Source organism: Fusarium redolens, assembly GCF_020744475.1.
Source record: "Fusarium redolens strain MPI-CAGE-AT-0023 chromosome Unknown BKA55scaffold_10, whole genome shotgun sequence".
Lineage (NCBI taxonomy): Eukaryota > Fungi > Ascomycota > Sordariomycetes > Hypocreales > Nectriaceae > Fusarium > Fusarium redolens.
The window spans coordinates 996974-1014450 of record NW_025763673.1 but is presented as its reverse complement, the minus strand read 5'-3'; the positions used below and the strand labels follow the sequence as shown (position 1 = coordinate 1014450).

Here is a 17477-nt window from a genome sequence, read left to right as displayed (position 1 = left end):
TGTTGCTGAAGCAAATGGCTGAAGAAACGTATGTACTTTGCCTAGCAACTCCCAATCTCCAACTAATAGCCGATTGTCTCCGATGACCTCTTCGTGATCAGACATGAAGGACTGGATTCTGTCCTTCTTCCTAATCACACGATCAATGACCTGATACCAGGACGACCAGCGGGTACGGTTATCCATCCCTAAGCGCAGTCCCACTGCCTTATCCCACGCATTCTGGTGGAGGCTTGATGAACTTAGCCACACAGCTAAGCCATGAAGCTTGCGTAATGCAGGGACATTCTCAACGCCGCTAAAGTCGTCAGCCGATATCACGGACGTATTGCTAGCCGTGCTGCCCTTGCGCTTGTGCTTTCTGGCCGGCTCTCCGTTCTTTCTCTTTGCTGTATTTCGTTCGGCGGCAGCCTTCTTTCGATGAGAGGTTAGGACCTCGGAAAACTGGGAGAGAAGCTCCTCTCCAGTGACACCGGATGCTGACTCGAGTGCTGCGACTAGAGCCTCTTTAGAAGATGCGAGAAGGAAGGCTTGAAGGGATAGATTAATGATATGCGCGATACAGCGTATACGACGTCCTTTTGCGTTGAATTTAATCCACTCAATGTCAGCCTATAGCCTAAACTGCGTAGTTAACTAACCTTATGTCTACTCATTAGCTTGCGTTGTATAGACTCAAGACATGTGTCGTTTGAAGTCGCGTTGTCACCCGTGTGCCAACCAAGTTTTGACTGTATCCCGTACTTCTCTAAAGTATCGATAACAGCCTGCGCTTGAGCTTCTCCAGAATGACTCTCTGCACATTCTGGTAGAGATAGTAGTGCCTTACGAAGCTTTTAGTCTTTATCTACCCATTGTGCACACACAGCAAGTAGAGAATGTCTATGCGGTGATGTCCAGAGGTCTGTTGAGATATGAATCGGACTTGACGCGGTGGTGAGACTGTCCTTGATCTCGCTGATGTAAAAATCATAGTTTGCTGCAATATATCGGACCATCGTACGCCGTGAGGTAATGAGGGAGTCTTTGATGTATGGGTTACAAGCGAGAGCGAGTTGTTTAAACTCGTCCCATTCAATAGCCGAAAAGGGCACTCTCCGACGCGTGAGTATGCTGATCAATGCTTCCTGATATGCTTGCGGGTTGAAGGCATTTCGAAGTGCGTCCTCGCTTGCTACAGGGCGAAAATGTGCGGAGATTGAGCGCTGGGTGCCCGATACAGACCTGGTGGATCTGGATGCGACGGGGTGGTTGTTTCTGACGTGATTGGCAGCATTTGCCTTATGGTCGTATCGTTTATCTCCACACGCAGTGCAAGTATAGATGGTTTTACCTCCAGTCTTGCGTCCGCGTGTATTTGAACGGTCCTTCGTGATGTCCATAATTGAGAGGAAGTTTGACGGCAATCCATTGACATCTGGGGGGTTTTCTGTAGCACCAATAATAGACGATGTGTCAGATGACATATTGATAGGTAAAAGGCGAGATTTTGAACTCGGTATCATGGATTGAGACCCAATATCAATGGGTTTTGTGTCGGCCTAGCACCGATACACGAATGCAGACATTGAACAAAAGATCAGTGTAGATTGAGGACCATCTCTTCTATCTAAAGAGCGACGAGAGTCGGTCTCTTATACCTGTGTTCAGTCTGCCGATCTCATAGGCAGCAGGCTGTTACCTGACGCTAGGTATGGTGTAGCGTTCACGCTGACCGTGAAGCTATTCACAATGGTCGTGATCCTTGCCCTTGACCTAAGCGAAGGTCTCCGGAGCTCGACATTTTGAAAGATTTTTCGAGTGCTAGGGCTGAAAAATCGTTTAACCGTTCAAACGGTTTTAGGATGCCCTTAAACGGTTAAACGATTTAACATGCTTAAACGTTTTAAACCGAACGAACGAATGAACGAACGAACGAAAGTGCCCATGTATGCTCACAGAGGCCAGCTTTGTGCGCGTCATACCTGCAGCCACGCCAATATGAAAGAATTGAAAAGTGATGAGCATTTTATCTAAGGGAGGAGGCCATGGTTACTACGTCAGCCGTTGAGCATTCCCCGGGTTTACACCATTACCTACACCATCCGTTACTTTTGAGTTCCCTGTTTTTCCCTCACACCGGATTTCTTCTTTTTACCTAATCTTTCCTTTCAGGGTCCAGGCCACGAAGAAAACTAACCAGTCATCGCGCGAGAAATTTTACGACGCTGCGAAAATGGCATCTGCTGCAGAAGCTCACGGTGCGAATGGCTTCAATGGTCACCACCACCACCACCAAAAACAGCAGAGGACTCATCTGAGCGAAGTCGGTACTCATATGGTAGCGGCATCTGGTGAGTTTGTCGGTACTTTCTTCTTCTTATACTTTGGCTATGCCGGCAACGTCATTGCTGTTCTTCAAGAGCCTGCCGCCGCTCCCAATGGCACATTGGCCAATAACACTATCATCTGGATCGCAATGGCATACGGATTCTCACTCCTGGTCAACGTTTGGGCGTTTTACCGAATCAGCGGTGGATTGTTCAACCCAGCGGTAAGCTATTATACTCGTGGACAAGCTCGATGTGCTGACGGCCGTGCTCGTAGGTCACCTTTGGTCTCTGTCTCGCTGGCTAACTGCCATGGATGAGAGCGCTGTACCTATTCCCAGCCCAGCTCATGGCTTCAATGTTCGCAGGTGGTCCAGTTGAAGCCATGTTTCCCGGAAGCGCCTCGCAGGCAAATACTACGCTCGGTCCCAATACTTCGATAGCGCAGGGTGTCTTTCTCGAGATGTTCTTTACAGCTCAGTTGGTCTTCGTTGTCTTAATGCTTGCCGCAGAGAAATCCCGTGATACGTTTCTCGCGCCAATTGGCATTGGTCTCTTTGTTTTTGTGGCCCTCATTCCAGGTAAGGAGCCTCCCTTCTCATTACTTCTTCGAGGTTGACGATGAAATCGCATCATAGGTGTCTATGTTACAGGCGGATCGTTAAACCCTGTACGGTCTTTTGGCTGCGCTGTTGGTGACAGAGACTTCCCTGGCTATCACTGGCTTTACTGGGTAGGACCTCTTCTTGGTGGTGCTCTTGCTGCTGGCTACTTCAGGCTTGTCAAGATGATGCACTACGAGGAAGCAAACCCGGGGCAGGACAGTCCAGTCGACGTCTAGGCGGCGGCCACAGCGCATCAGCATGTTTGAGCAATACTGGTGGCTCGGGAATGTGTCTTGGAAAGCAATCTGCCGCTTATCATTTACATCAAGGGCAACTTCATGAAAGGTTATACACGATAATAATTTGACGGCACGGCAGAGTTGGTCATCAGGCGTAATAACATATTAATCACTGAATGATAAACGAAAGACTCGTATCTCGCTCAAACCCAAGAATTGCCATGATTAATCCTTTCTAAACATTTAATATACAGCAAATAACCCATTTAACTACCTAAATCACGCTTTGAGTACCAATGGTCCTTGGTCATCTTGGAACACTACATCCCACCAATTCTGCTTCTCCTTCTTCGCCCAACTTGACGTGCAAACGGTGTCAAAGTCCGTCTTGACCATACCACGCTGAGCAGGCATGAACCGTCTGATAGTTCGGTATGCCTCAAGACCCCAGTAGACAGCCCTGCCTTCGGGGATATCGACCCTGCCCAAAGGCTGCTGTCGGCGCTGAGTGAGCTGCGCATTGACAAGCTGGCGAAGGTAGGGGAAGAACCACATGCGGTCCCACCACAAGACTCGTCGGGTCTTCAGGTTGTTGATATGGGCGTTGTGATGGATGTTGATGGGGATGGCGGTGGTGAAGAAGTCGGCGTACAAGGTCATGTCGCCCCAATTCAGTGTGCGTCGGTCCTCTTCTGAGAGAATGCGCTCAAGAGGATTTGTCGCATTGGCAATTTCCTCGGGAACAGCAGTCAGACGAACAGGCTCAATCTCAAGCTCACGAGATCGCTCGGCAATATATGTCTGGTTGTTGAGTGTCAAGATATCACCGTCATCTTCTTCAAAGACAGTTGGGATGGAGATGGTCTGGTTGTAGTCGAGGCCGACGTGGAACTCGAATTGATCGCGGACCATAGTGGAAACATTGTAGGAGGGATCAATGGCATCGCCGAGCTCGCGTCGCCACGTGCGCCACATCTCTTGCTCTCCCCATATCTCGCCGAAGAAGCCTTGGTCACTGTAGAAATGGTCTCCCTGCTCAGCCTTGCCAAGCTCGTAACGCTCTTGGGCGCGACGGAAGTACTTTCGCATGTCACCGACAGGTCCGATGAAGGCACCACTGTTGATGTACTTGGGTCGGACATCGACCATGCGCAAGTTGGGATCTTGGTCTGTCTCGGGTCCGTAGAGATCCTTACGAAGGGGAGACTCTGGGAGAGCATCGCAATGCAGGTGGAAACCAGACTTGGCTCGAGGCCAGCACCTCTTCTGGGCGGACACCATGATGGTCTGCTTCATGGGCATCTCAGACTTGTGTGGCCATTGCTTGCGAAGACGTTCGTTGGCCTCTTCGTTGAGAGCATGGTAGCGCCAGAGGAGTACACTTGGGGGAAGCTGGAACCATGAGTCCGCGCTGTCGGCGACCATGATAAGATCATCCTCGTTCAAGTGGTCCTTGCTTGAACTGCCTTGACGGGAGCTCCAGTCAAGATAATCAAGGACACCGGCGATCTTGGCAAGATGTGAACCACTCTTGCCCCAGTTCAGGATGACGGGGGCGGGATATCCAAGGGCAACTGCTGTTACAATGGCTTTGCAGACATTGACGCCGGGGGCGTTGGCTGGGAGGAGGATGACGAGACGGCGGTTGAAGATGTTGCCCACCTTCTTGGGAGGCTTAACCATGACGGGGATGCCAGCGGGCGAAACGGGCGAAGCGGGTGAAGCGACAGGTGGAGAGACTGCATCTTGAGTTTCGCCCATCTCGAATACGTCGGCGGTTCCATCGGAGAGGTATTGTCGACCCTACAATTGTCAGTTAATTGAAGATCCCATCAGTGATTGCGATGTCGCTTACCTCCAGAGGCGCAAGAGCCAAAAACGTAGGAATGAGAAGAATAGTCGCCAACATAAGCAAAAAGCCTCTCGTTGACAATCGCAGGAACCTCCTCGGCATTATCTGAGTATTCTCAGTCTTATCCTTGACATTGGTCGTCGGTAATTCTTGGTATCCGCCGCTGAACATTTGGCGGAACCAGCCAGCACCCTCATGAGTGCCCGTCATAGCTGAGAGAGAGGAAGCAGAATGAACTAGATCAGTAACAAAACTGACCAAGCTTAACCTGCGCTTTCAAAAGAGTGTTTAAATGAATGAATGAGCGAACGAAGGACGTCGAGGGGCATGCTGAGGGGTTCCGCTGTGACATGACTATATACCAGGGAGTTCAACAGTGCTAGATGGGGGACTGAGTGGCGCCAGCAACAGCGTTACATCAGCAGTTCACATTCTTTTCCCCTGGGATGAGATCAAAGCGAAATCGAGTGGTCAGGGTTTCGGGTAAGAGGGGGTGGGGGGGTCAATGCGCATCAAGTTCCATAACCCTGGTTTCGAGACAGATCTCACTTGCTAGCGCTTTCACAAAGCTTACATGCATTCCATCCCGATTAAGTTGAGGCCCATAGTCCTAACTGTTGGGGGAATCGATGTTGTTGACTCGCGGCCTGGAAACATTACCATACTTTGCTGCCGGGGTTTCCGCGTGACTATATGGGTAAATGAGGAACCCGATCCATACACACTTCTGATGGTGGCATCCTCCCCCGGGCTAGGATCTTTTGTTGCTCGTAACCGAGATATTCCAGCTGTTAGCTGCGCCATTTTCGAAGAGGTGTCCAGCCCGTCTATCCCCATAAATGACCTATTTTTAAACAAGACAATAGACGCGTAAGGCTGGAATAGCTCTAGTGGTGCTGGGAACAGTATGTTCATATGATAATGCGTTTTCTGTATTGAACGGCACGATGTCGTGCCCCATTCTTGGCTCAATTTCAGGTCTTAAAGTTCTCGCTGCTGTAGGCACTATATGCCTGCGTTCCTTCGAGTATTCAATCCACATTCATCAATCAAATTACGAAAAATTTGTTTGGGGATTTGGTTGAAAATACTTTATGAAAATATTTAATCCTCCACGTACTCCTCGTGTGCTGACATTATTACATGACACGAGCGGTGTGACTGGCTTCCCCAAAGGTTATGCCACGTAAAGGAATAGAAAGAAGCGCCACATATTCTAATAAGAAAGAAAGTCGGACAAGATGGTGGCCCGGGCATTGCAGTGGTTAATAAAGAAATTCCATACCAGAGACGAGAAAACAAAGCTAACGCCAGCCAGAACCACGTAGATATTGACTATTGGTCTGTTTACTCACATCTGCGCATTATGTTGCTCAAGTTTATAATGTAACGACATAATGACGTATGGAAAATAGGTAGAGAGGCAGAATTTCGGGGGGACGACTATGTACTCCGGGATCTTTTTTTCTCTTTTCTTTTTTTTTTCTCTAAGCGGGGAGGGGTCCTCCTTTACTGAATATTATCAGCCGCGGTAAATCCTTGCTGGCTGAAGAGGCGCTTCTCGCGTGTGGGTTATTTGCTTCTTCAACTCTTGATGTTTCCGCGGACCCTTGTAAAGCAAGGCCACATTGGTAGTTGACAGATCGATTCGGTTGTAATGCCTAGCCAGTGACATCTATCTCATCTGAAGCCCAATATAAGAGCTGCCACAACATCCTCTCTTGATTGTTTCAGTCACGCCCATGATAACAATCAGTTCGCTCACAGATCAGTACCATCTCTAGACAAACCGTCTTCCTCAACCATACCGTTACTCGTATCATCGATATCGCTAGTCCATCTCAGGCGAATTTTTCTGCAGACTTTATTAGGCACCCTCCTACTACGGTTACAGCAACCTTTACTACACCGACCACTCACTATAAAACAGAACCAGCTTATATTCGGACTATTCTCATCCATCGCCCGGTGCTCAGGTCTCCAGCATGACATCTTCTGTTGTACCCCGAAAGCATGCCGACTACCATGTGTCTCCGAACAGGCAGCCACTGCCCTCCATCTCAGAGTTCATTCGAGACACTAAGCCAGCCACTTGTACTCATACACCTCTCTCCAGCGTCCAGACTGACTCCAGACTTTCCCTGCCTCTCGCATCTGTCCGTCGACCGCTACCTAAGACAGGGAAGAACCCATCTTTGCATCAACTGCTCTCAACTTCATCCTTTCCTCCCCGACAACATACCCTACCTGCCTTCTCGGATACTCTACCGCCACCTTTCGCCAGCCTTCCATCACCTCTTCCTGTCTCTGACTGTTGCCAGAGTCCCTCAGTCAAGGCGGAGATTCCATCCCAGCATCGCCAATCCCAGCAGCAGAAGACGCAGGAGCCTCATCGTCCTTTCAGACAAGTACATTCTCACTCTGCTCCACCATCCCCCCTCCAGATCCGATTTACTCTCAGCCCCGCCCACTACCTCCTGGCCAGATACCTCTTGACCCTTACCATCCAGGACCACCTAATGGATAACCAAAATTTCGCTCCGCCCACACAAAATCCAAATTTTGATGCGTGCACAAAACACCAGGTCGTCAATTAAAAGGCGAAGCTTTGGAGAGAAACCCTATAAAATTGATCAACTTTTACTCTCTGCGTGGTTTTTTGACGTCCCGACCGCTCCGTGTGCGCTGGCAGTGCTTTGTTACGACCCTAAAGTCGTCACTTTCGTCCTCTGACCTGACACCCACCTCAATCACCGACTCGACCTCCTCATCCACATCCACCTCTATTTCTGCCTTCTTTGAGTCAGGAAGAGCTTCTCCAGCCGCTAGAGTCTCCGCCAGAGCCATGAATCGTCGGTTCGGGTTCGGTAGCGCCTTTCTTTTCTTCCCTCGCCGCACCTGGGCCATCTGCTCCTCGAGGCCAGTAATCCGCGCATTCTGAACGGCCACCTTCATCTCTAAAGCTTCCAACCCCTTTGCGGTCTTACTGTACTTCCGCCTGGTCGGACGACTGCGGTGTTTGGCCATTTCCCCTCACTTGCCGACTCGTTTTCGGCGTATCATCTGAGTGCAGTTGAGGAGGGCTCGGCGTCTTGAACTCTTCCAGCAGTTTTTCTTTGTCCGGTTGAATTTCAGGATGTGTTAGAGCCTTATGACGATTTATAGGCCAATTTCCAGTAAATCTCCAGCCGGATAAGATAATCTCCTTCCTCATGCCCGCCTCTCTGGCTTTCGCGTATGCCGGAATAAAATTGACTTTGTCAACCGGCGCAGAATCGGTCAAACTAGCCAGCTTTTGCAGTTCTTTCCGATACGCACCTTTAATGACATTAAAAATTCCATTATCTAACGGCTGCAAACCATGGGAACAATATGCTAGTAGGTAACAGCAGTAGACGTTGTTCAGAAAGCACGTAGCCATCCACTCATCCTGGATGCTCGTCAGCGATCTTATAGCGGGAGACTTTGCGGTGAAAACCCCGAAAAACCCACCTGTGCATGGCTTCCGTGACCGTCAAGGATAATGAGTCTCGCATCCGATGCATCACGAGGCTCTGTTTGAGGTAGATAGACGTCTTTCAACCACTCGAGAGCTATATGGCTGTCGGTCCAGCCGTTCGGGGATGTGATGTAGTGCCAGTCGGCTATCAATTCGAATTCGTTAAGAAACCACTGCTTCTGTAGCTCTTTTCCTTTAAAGATAATCCCGGGTTTTAAAGCGCGACCAGTTGCGGTGACGGCCTCAATAAACGAGGTCCAGGTGCGCGACTGGACGCCTTTTAATAACGCCTTCTTCTTTGGGTCGGAACTCCCAATTACGAGGCTGTCCAAGCCTTATGGACAACCAATTAGTTATGGCCTATGGAAACCCATAGAGTACTTGTGGAAGACTTACCGAAACCCGCCATTATGCCGCCCTCGTCCACGTTAACCGTGTTCTCCGGCTTGATCCAGCCGTATTCCGTCTCCCGAATATCGAAGTACCAATTGACTGCCTTTGGAGTAAATCCATCAAACCTGGCGGCTTCCTGGCGTTTCTCAAGCTTGGTAGATAGTTGTAGGTGACGCTTGACGAACCTGGTGGTCCAGTGCTTGCCCAGAGGCTTGTTATCACCTTGTTGTTTGAGGATGGCCTCGACACAGGCACGGAGCTAGCTGTGCGAGAGAGCATAGCCCAGAGACTCTTGTCGCAACACCCAACGAATGAGGGTCTCCTCTTGGCTCTTTGAAATACGCTGGTGGGCCTGGATACGTTCATTCCTGCTCGCTTGACCAGAAAGTCGTCCAGAAAGGGTCGACTGAGGCACTCCACGTTTCTGAGACGCCTCATTCTGTGAGAGGCCTCTATCAGTGATATCTAATATAGCCTCAGCTACGTCATCTTCGGTATAGTTACGACGAACCATTGCGGAGGGAGTTCCGTGGAGTAAATTAGGTGAAAACTCGGCTTGAGTAGATGGAGTCGCGTAGGGTACATGGGGTGAACTGCAAAAGAATTCAAAGGGCTATGGAACCAGGCCACGAGGCGGAACGGGGAAAATTTAAACCGACATAAAAATTCTACGAAAAAAGCAATATAGTACAGATCTTACTTTGCAAGTATCTTTATTCCTGGCCGAATATGGTGTAATTGAAAATTTGGATTTTGTATGGACGCAGCGAAATTTTGGTTATCCATTAGGCGGGGTTATCCATTAGGCAGTGATCGGAATGGTCTGGTATGGTCTGGTATGGGGGGTCAAACCAAACCATACCAGATGCTTACATAATAACCGGTATGGTATTACCGGTAAGACCAATAATACCATTAAGGATGCCAAGACTTTTAAGGACGACGTCAAAAAGCTATAGAAGGGTGAAAGAAAGTGTACTATATATGTGATGAGCCCAGACGGGCTGCTTTCTTTGTGGCCTTTTCGCGGTTCAAGTACGTGATGTTGTCTTGTACAAATTCGTCCGGAGGCTCGGGATACTGAAGGGGAGCAGGCGACGGTGTAGGAGTCTTGAAGGATAATGGCGTTGAGCCTGTAGCCAAAGAGGACGGTGAGATTGGAACTGGAGATTCCATAGGTGATACCTCAATACCGTAAATGGGCCAACTACGTGTTGTAGGATTGTAAGTTCTAAGCCGAGAAAATTCTGGACCTTGAGGCGCTAGCCAGTTTGGTCCATAACCCAGCCGCCTAGCGCCACCAACTCGGCCTATTTTTAGCCCATTTTAGCCTTACTGGTATGACTTGGTATACCGGTAATACCATGGTATTGAGATTTCTTCAAACCATACCAAGTCTTGGCGGTATTTACCATACCAATACCAACTCATACCAGACCATTCCGATCACTGCCATTAGGTGGTCCTGGATGGTATTGGAGATATGGAGTCTGTGAGGACCTCTGTAATGGCTCGTTTCCCGTTGGCTGGGAATAACTCGGGAGCGATGGGTATCTCGTTAGGTACAGAACGTAGGTTTTTGCTTGACTGACGCAGAAATTCATGCCAACGCAATGAAGCCCATTCATAGCACTGTAGAAGTGGTGGCTGAAGTCTGAATGGATACGCTCCATTAAGTCCATACGTGATCCCACGCTGAAATAGCCGATGACCACTTTGCCAAGCGAATATGGAGTTGATATCAGCATCATTGCTCCAATCGTCGTGCCTGTTGAAAGGGGTGTACATCTCGCGAACATGTTTCTCGGTGATTGCTATAGCCAGCTGGCGATACGTCCGTACATTGATCCTTTGTTGCCACAATTCTAAAGTGGTCTTCGTAACAACGTCTGTCAGGCGAGAGGTAGGCCAAGGCCTCCCGTTATTTTGGAATAGTAGGCGTATCTGCAAGCACTGCTGGGCGCTTCTATCGGCACCGAGCTGCTCGCGACGTAGTAGATCAGCCACACGTCGAACATAGACCAGATACTTAAACAGAACGTGACCGAGTCTGACCGGAAGGAATCGGACCACATAGAATTCGCGGTTCGTTAGTCGCTTTGCTTTATGATGGCGGATGACGTACACCATATAGCCGCCCCACGCATATATTCCGCAGCTTGTGTTCGGACCATTCTCATACTCAAGACTGAGAAGCTCCCTAATTCGTGGTGTCTGGCCACATGCAGTATAAAGACCGCCAGCAAGCTGCTCCTCCATCCTACTAACGAGTTTTAAGTATGCTGTCACAGCATGCCACTTCCAAAGGCCGTCTTGAGCTAATCCGGTTCTTCCTGCAGTGTAGGCATGGACTAGTAACTCCAAATATGCTGACTCAAGACCATTCTCGGGGTACTTGATAAAGCTGTGACCACTTTTTGAACTAGTGATATCGTCTTTGACTCTCGACAAGTCAATATTTGGCTGAATCCCAAACATCAACCGATCGCATAGTGCTTCTGCCTGTGTAATAAAATAGTCCGGGAGTTTGCGGAAGTCGTTCATTGTTACTTGAACAGTCGCATGAGACACTGTCTCATTATCATTGCTCCAGTGGAAAAGCATAGAGGGTGGTTCGTTACGTGCAACATTACGTCCGAAATCTCGAAGGCTTACCAGCTCCGCCAACGGGTACTGCGAGTCTAGAACCATATACTTGGTTCGGACTTCGTCGAAACACTCAAACTGCCTGGCTTCCGGTCGTTGTGAAATGCCAATAAATCTATATCCACGCAAAGGCAATGCTTGCTCCAGGAAAAATATGCGCTGTATATAAATCATCGCCGATAGTTTTGAGCAATACTGTCGGGCGAGTTGGAATCTCTGATAATCCGCGGAAAATCCAAGAATACCGCTGAAATGTATAAGCAGTGTAGAGCTTGGTTGCCCATTGAGAAAGCTTTCGGTACTGAGCATGATACACAGTTGAAACAAGAGTTCAAGGAATTGATCGAATATAAATGCAGCAGAGTCCCCTGATACGCCTGAGAACAGATCCTGATGAGTTCTAGCCGTGTACCCATCAGTATCGTCATCATAATATTCAGAGTCATCATAGCCGTCGTCGTCTTCGTCTTCAAGCTCCCAAGCTTCAACGTTCTCATCGTCTATCTCGCCATCCTCGACGCCTTCTTTTCCATCTGACCCTTGACAAGCTCGAATGTTGAGAGGAACATCAGTGGATTGGCCGCCCATAGGACCAGAGTGTGTTCCTACCAGGGGACTTCCCTGTCTTTCCATGGCCGGCCAAGTTCCCTTCGACACGTCGAGATGGTTCCAAATGTCGTGCTCCCAAATGCTATCTAGCTGTGTGGAGATCTCGGGCTTTATCTTCACATTCATCATTTCTTGTCGGGAGTCACCCGGCATTCGGTATATTCGCAGGATAAAAGCCAAGAATTGCTTCTGAGTCCTTCGGTATCTAATCTCGCTACTCGTCTCTGCCATAAGGTTGAAAGCGATCTCTTGACGATTCTGGAGTCTCGAGCTGAGCAGCCAGCAAAGAAGATTATGACTAGTATAGCGAACGGTATCCTCACAACGGTCTATTACCAAGTCAAGTGCTCTCATGATGCATGAGATCTTCTGTTCGTCCTCTCGTGGGCTTACAAGGTTCGGCGCGTCTTCCGAATTGCCCTGCCCTAAGATATAGTCTGCGTTGAGAGAGTGCGGTTAGGTAATCTAGTCAACGCTTGCAGGACGTCTCGGCGGGAACCTCGATAGATCGACGGCCATTGTGTCCTGTCTAGCCACAAACTTGTAGCAGGAAATGTATCTGTGCCCGTATGATTGACAGTGGCTCGAGGTTGACTCATAGCTTCTCGATATTGAGTTTCCCGATCTATGACTTGTTGTAGATGGATGGAAGCCTCAGATGTAAGACCCTGGAGTGTTCCTTGTGGCTTCTTGGCACTAGGCTTTGCTCTTGGTCTGTTCGCCTGTTCCTTTGTCTGTATGTTGACCTGGAACCATTTGCTACCTTCCCGAGAAGGAAAGAATCGTTGACACGCGACAAGTTCCTCCCACGGTGGCTCATGAGCGGATACGTGGCAATTCGGTGCTGGTCTTCCCCTGCCTCGTGGGTTCATCCATTGATGCTTTTCAGCGCAATGTTTTTGTATCTTTTGGACGTGACGGACAATATGGCCGCAAGCACGACATTTCAAACCGTCTGATTTTGGTGGCGCAAGATATGGAATGGGTTTAATCGTATCCGTTGGGTACTGTAAACAACGACGTAGTTCGTCCTGACTATGGAGAATATTCGGGATCTGTTTTATCTTCTCTACCAGATCCTGCCGATGCTCTGGCTGTATATCGCGATGTCGTGTTCTCAAATGCGTAGCAACCTCATCGGCTACGGAGGCGAACCTACAAACCTGGCATACGAGAAGGCCGTATGTAGGGAGAAGAACGTAGGGATAAATTGCACTGCATGGTTCAGATTGCAAGTTCGAAGCCGTCATAGTAATCGTTATAGTGGCTTGGTCCTTGATAGTAAGATCTGAATGATGATTATGTTTCGATCATTAATGAGACTATTTAGTAGTATGATATACCCCCTTATAGCACTTTGCGCGAAAGGACGCGTCGCGTTCCGGATGAACCCCTGTTCTGATCAGCACTACTATTCCTGTATATAGAACAATTTCAAATCAACTCTACACCCTGGCAATAATCAACCCTACTAGGTTTAAAGTGGGTCAGTAAAATCAACTCTACTAGAGTTGATTTGGTTATTGTTTACTAGGGTTCTAGTCATACAATTCCCATTTTCCCATATGCCATCTCTATCTTTCCAAATCAATGCTTTGGCTTTTCCTCGCTAGTGACTGTTTTCTTGACCGACGGAAGTCATACGCCATTATAAGCTGATCTAGCACATAGATGAGCCTTGAGACCCAGTAGTCGTCTTGAGACCGTATTCTCTGCTCTAGCCAGAGCCTTGCCTGGCTCTCTGAAGTCAGATCTATGCCTTCGTGATCGAGTGCCATCTTCGTCAAAGCCTTGCCGAGAATTTGATCATCGTACGCGCATAACGCCGCGATTATTCTGCGCACTACTGGTTTATTCATACAGTAGCCATCAGGGTCAGGCGCAGCATCATACTCTTTCATCAAATTTGCCTTTCCGCTGTTGCTTCTTTGACTGCGTGCTTCACGGCGGGCGAGCTCTCCTTGTCCCATCTCATCACACACGAGCCATCCGTGCCCACACATGCTACATGCCCCCCTGACATCATAGTATCGTGGAATCTTGAGGGTAGTAAGCCACTGCAGAATACGCTTGGCATGCTTGCTAGCGGGCCACTGTTCGCAGCTGTCTAATCCATGATTGGGTTCCGGCCCACCCTTGATTATGAAACAAAGCTCGCAGCCGACAAATCTCCAAGCCTCAGTGGTCTGATGGATCCAGTTAAGTCGATCGATGAGATCGAGGCACGGATCGGCCGTGAAGATCTCGTTACCGGTCTCGGTCGGGATGACGATCTCTGCTTCTTTCTCGTTAAGTAGACGAATTTCAGTTTGTTTCCCGTTGAGATAAGAAATGATCCTTTCCTGCTCATCTGCCATAGTAATACTCTCAGACTCATTCCTCTTGCCAAACACAGGAGACATAAACCCTCCCCATGATCGGTTCGGTGGATCCAATATAGGAGATGATGATCCCGCGAATTGAACCCGTCTTCTTTTCGCCGGCGTTTGAGGAGATGTGATTATGAAGCGACACTTCAACAGGTTCTGCCCCCTATCGTTCCTCGTGAAGGACTTAGCACCATATGACGGAGCCTGTGGAGAAGATGGAGGTGGTGACATGAACAAGCAATTATGAGAGTCATCATCCAGACTCGTTGCACTAGGTGTACCGAGCCATGGAGCAATAGGATCAGGTCCAGCGTGCACAAGCCTAGAGGCATATCTACTTGGAAGGTGCAAGAATTCGTGCCAACGAACTGACACCCATTCGTAACGCTCAAGTAACTGAGGCTGTAGATGCGTCGGGAAGGCCCCATCAAGCCCGTATGTCCTCGCTCGCTGTAGTGGGCGGTGGCCGCTCGACCAGGCGAATACAACTCCTCGATCCGCATTATCCGTCCGGTCATCAAACCGGTTAAAAGGACGGCTCACCTCACGGACGTGCTTATCAGCGATCCCAATACAGATCTGTCGTAAGAGGCGCAGCTTAATCCCTTGGTCCCAAACCTGTCGTGTGAAGCGTCTCACTATCTTGGTGAGGCGTTCAGTGGACCAATGGGGGCTGTCAGACTCGGGCCGGCTCCGGAAGAAAAAAGGGGAACAGCCATCGATATTCGGCAATTGCTCTCGAGCAAGCATATCCACGAAAGGACGAATATATACAAGGTATGTATACATCAAGTGACCGACCTGGGAAGGGAAGAACCGAGCAACAACGAATTCCCTATTGGTTGAGCGCTTTGCTTTGTGACTACGGGTGACATAGATCATATAGCCGTTGTATATGTAAAGGCCACGCTCGCTAGTCCTGTGATTACTCACTCGGACACTGAGCAGGTCTGGTGAACGGGGCTGACCTCCGCACGTCATGAGCATCAGACCTGCCAGGTTCTCGCGCAATGCTTCTTCCTTCTTCAGGTATTCGAATATCGCCTTCTGGTTCCATCGCCCTTTGCGGGAAAGGGAGTCCGCTTGGCTGGTGCAAGCTTTCAAGGTTAGTTCCAAATAAGCCTCTGCCAGCCCGTTCTTCGGGTGACTAACGAATGAAAATTCGTGTGTCGTATTTGCCATATCGTCTTTGACGGAGGCGAGATCGCATGGAGGTTTCCACCCATACATCAATAGCTCACAAAGAGCCTCCGCGCGCGCCAAAAGCACCTTCGGGAGACGTCGGAACTTTTCCATGTGAACCGCAATGTCGTCTCTGTATGACACAACCTGACCGTCATCGCTCCATTTGAGGAGGAAGGCAGGTGTTTCTGAGCCTGCTATTGCCCTTCCAAATGCGAGTAGGGAGAATAACTCCTCGAATGGTGACTGTGATCCGAGGACTAGGTATTCCTGACGAACATTCTGCAGGCGTGCGAGCTGATTTGTCCGAGGGCGTCTCGAAATTCCAAGACGAGGGTAGTCCTGCGTTGGTACAGCGTACTCGAGGAAGAGAAGGCGTTGTATGTATATCAGCGCGGCGAGGTTAGACGTGTATGACCTGGCAGGAAGAAAACCAGTGAGATCAGCCGAGAATCCAAGGACACCGCTATAATACACTAGCAGCGTTGAATCTGGGCGACCATCCATGACTTCCTCCGTGCAGAATGCCATGATTAGCCCAAATAGGAATTCTAGCACCTCTTTGATCCATGGTGGGAATTTTCCCCCGCCTGAATTCCTCATCGCGTTAGTTTTCCCGCTCTGATCCTCGTTCCGGTTGTGATCTTCCTCTTCACTCTCCTCATCTTCATCATCCATATCGTCGGTCTCAGAGTCGTCAGCACCCATGACACTACTCTGATCGTCGCTGTCGTCTCCGTCTTCACAATCATCCTCTCCATCGGTGCTCTCTACATCGCAGTCAACTTCAACATCGGCCCCATCAGATAGCTTGATACTTCGCCAGAGCTGCTCGGTTAAAGCATCATGCTGGGTCCAAGCCTCATGGTTCCACAGTGTTGATATCAAACGAAGCTGTGACTTCTTGAAACGGATGCCCGCCCGGCGCTGTCGAATGTCCGCAGGTAGGCGATAAGCTCGAAAGACCAAAGCGACGAAGCGCTTGAGGACACGGATATATTTCCTTCTACTTGCCGCCTTTCCCACAAATGTGAATGGCTTCGCATAGCACCCGTGAGGGCGTACACTACGCAACCAACATAGAAGACTTCTGCTTGTTGTCCGTGCCGTTTGCTCGCAGCGGTCCATTAGCATGTCCACGGCGGCAAGGAGAGCAGTGATTTTGCGTTCGTCATCCGCCGAGCTTATCATCCATTCATCGGAATAAACATCGCTAGATCGATTACTACTCTCTTTCAGTATCAGGCCCCGGTGTGAAGTCACAGGAGAGGGCGCGGTAGTTAGGTTTTTTAGCAGTTCTCGGTCGATTCCCCCAAAAGTCCGTTCCCAGCCGGTTCTCTCTAGCCATGGTCTGAGATCTGTGAATGTTGTGGTTTGTGAGCTCCTAGTAGTACCAGCCCCGTTCGCCAAGTCCCCACCTGAAAAGCCTTTCTGTCGGCCTCTCTCACGCTCGAAAATATCTTCAAGATGGTCGTAAACTTCCTTGCCTCCGACTGGTCTGGTCATAGACCCGCCATATTCGACAATCCAGTAACGTCCCCCGAAGGACTTTTAGTCCACGCTTGCAGGAACACGGGTTCATACATGGCGTTCCTTCGCACTCCTAGCTGGAGTCTTTGCTTCTCGTGCGCCGAAGTTATGTGACGAGACATGACCTGGGAGCTGCCCGTACGTTCAATGCAGAACTTGCACGTAAACCCGTGGACGAGATGTAGGTTCGGGTCTGGGGATGAGCCATCTTGTCGTACGGGAGCTTCAGAAGGGTTCTGTAGTG

General features: G+C 49.4%; 5 protein-coding genes across 5 annotated transcripts; 1 reads left to right on the top strand and 4 right to left on the bottom strand.

The window, feature by feature from the left end:
* Positions 1-2215: 2215 nt before the first annotated feature.
* Positions 2216-3150, top strand: BKA55DRAFT_691575 (aquaporin-like protein; the record flags this gene model as incomplete). Its single annotated transcript, XM_046199656.1, has 3 exons — positions 2216-2582; positions 2651-2890; positions 2948-3150. The coding sequence occupies 3 exons, from the start codon at positions 2216-2218 to the stop codon at positions 3148-3150; spliced, it is 810 nt and encodes a 269-aa protein (XP_046048070.1).
* A 282-nt stretch (positions 3151-3432) lies between these two features.
* BKA55DRAFT_514049 (uncharacterized protein) lies at positions 3433-5215 on the bottom strand (the record flags this gene model as incomplete). Its single annotated transcript, XM_046187949.1, has 2 exons — positions 3433-4956; positions 5009-5215. 2 exons carry the CDS (start codon positions 5213-5215, stop codon positions 3433-3435), a joined length of 1731 nt encoding a protein of 576 aa, XP_046048069.1.
* A 5137-nt stretch (positions 5216-10352) lies between these two features.
* On the bottom strand, positions 10353-12506 carry BKA55DRAFT_691571 (uncharacterized protein; the record flags this gene model as incomplete). The annotated part of the gene is made up of 1 exon (XM_046199655.1): positions 10353-12506. The coding sequence occupies one exon, from the start codon at positions 12504-12506 to the stop codon at positions 10353-10355; it is 2154 nt and encodes a 717-aa protein (XP_046048068.1).
* A 1100-nt stretch (positions 12507-13606) lies between these two features.
* BKA55DRAFT_571984 (uncharacterized protein) lies at positions 13607-15463 on the bottom strand. Its single transcript, XM_046193110.1, has one exon. It carries the CDS (start codon positions 15401-15403, stop codon positions 13727-13729), a length of 1677 nt encoding a protein of 558 aa, XP_046048067.1. The 5' UTR covers positions 15404-15463; the 3' UTR covers positions 13607-13726.
* Positions 15357-17441, bottom strand: BKA55DRAFT_513956 (uncharacterized protein; the record flags this gene model as incomplete). Its single annotated transcript, XM_046187942.1, has 3 exons — positions 15357-15383; positions 15455-17251; positions 17376-17441. 3 exons carry the CDS (start codon positions 17439-17441, stop codon positions 15357-15359), a joined length of 1890 nt encoding a protein of 629 aa, XP_046048066.1.
* Positions 17442-17477: the final 36 nt, after the last annotated feature.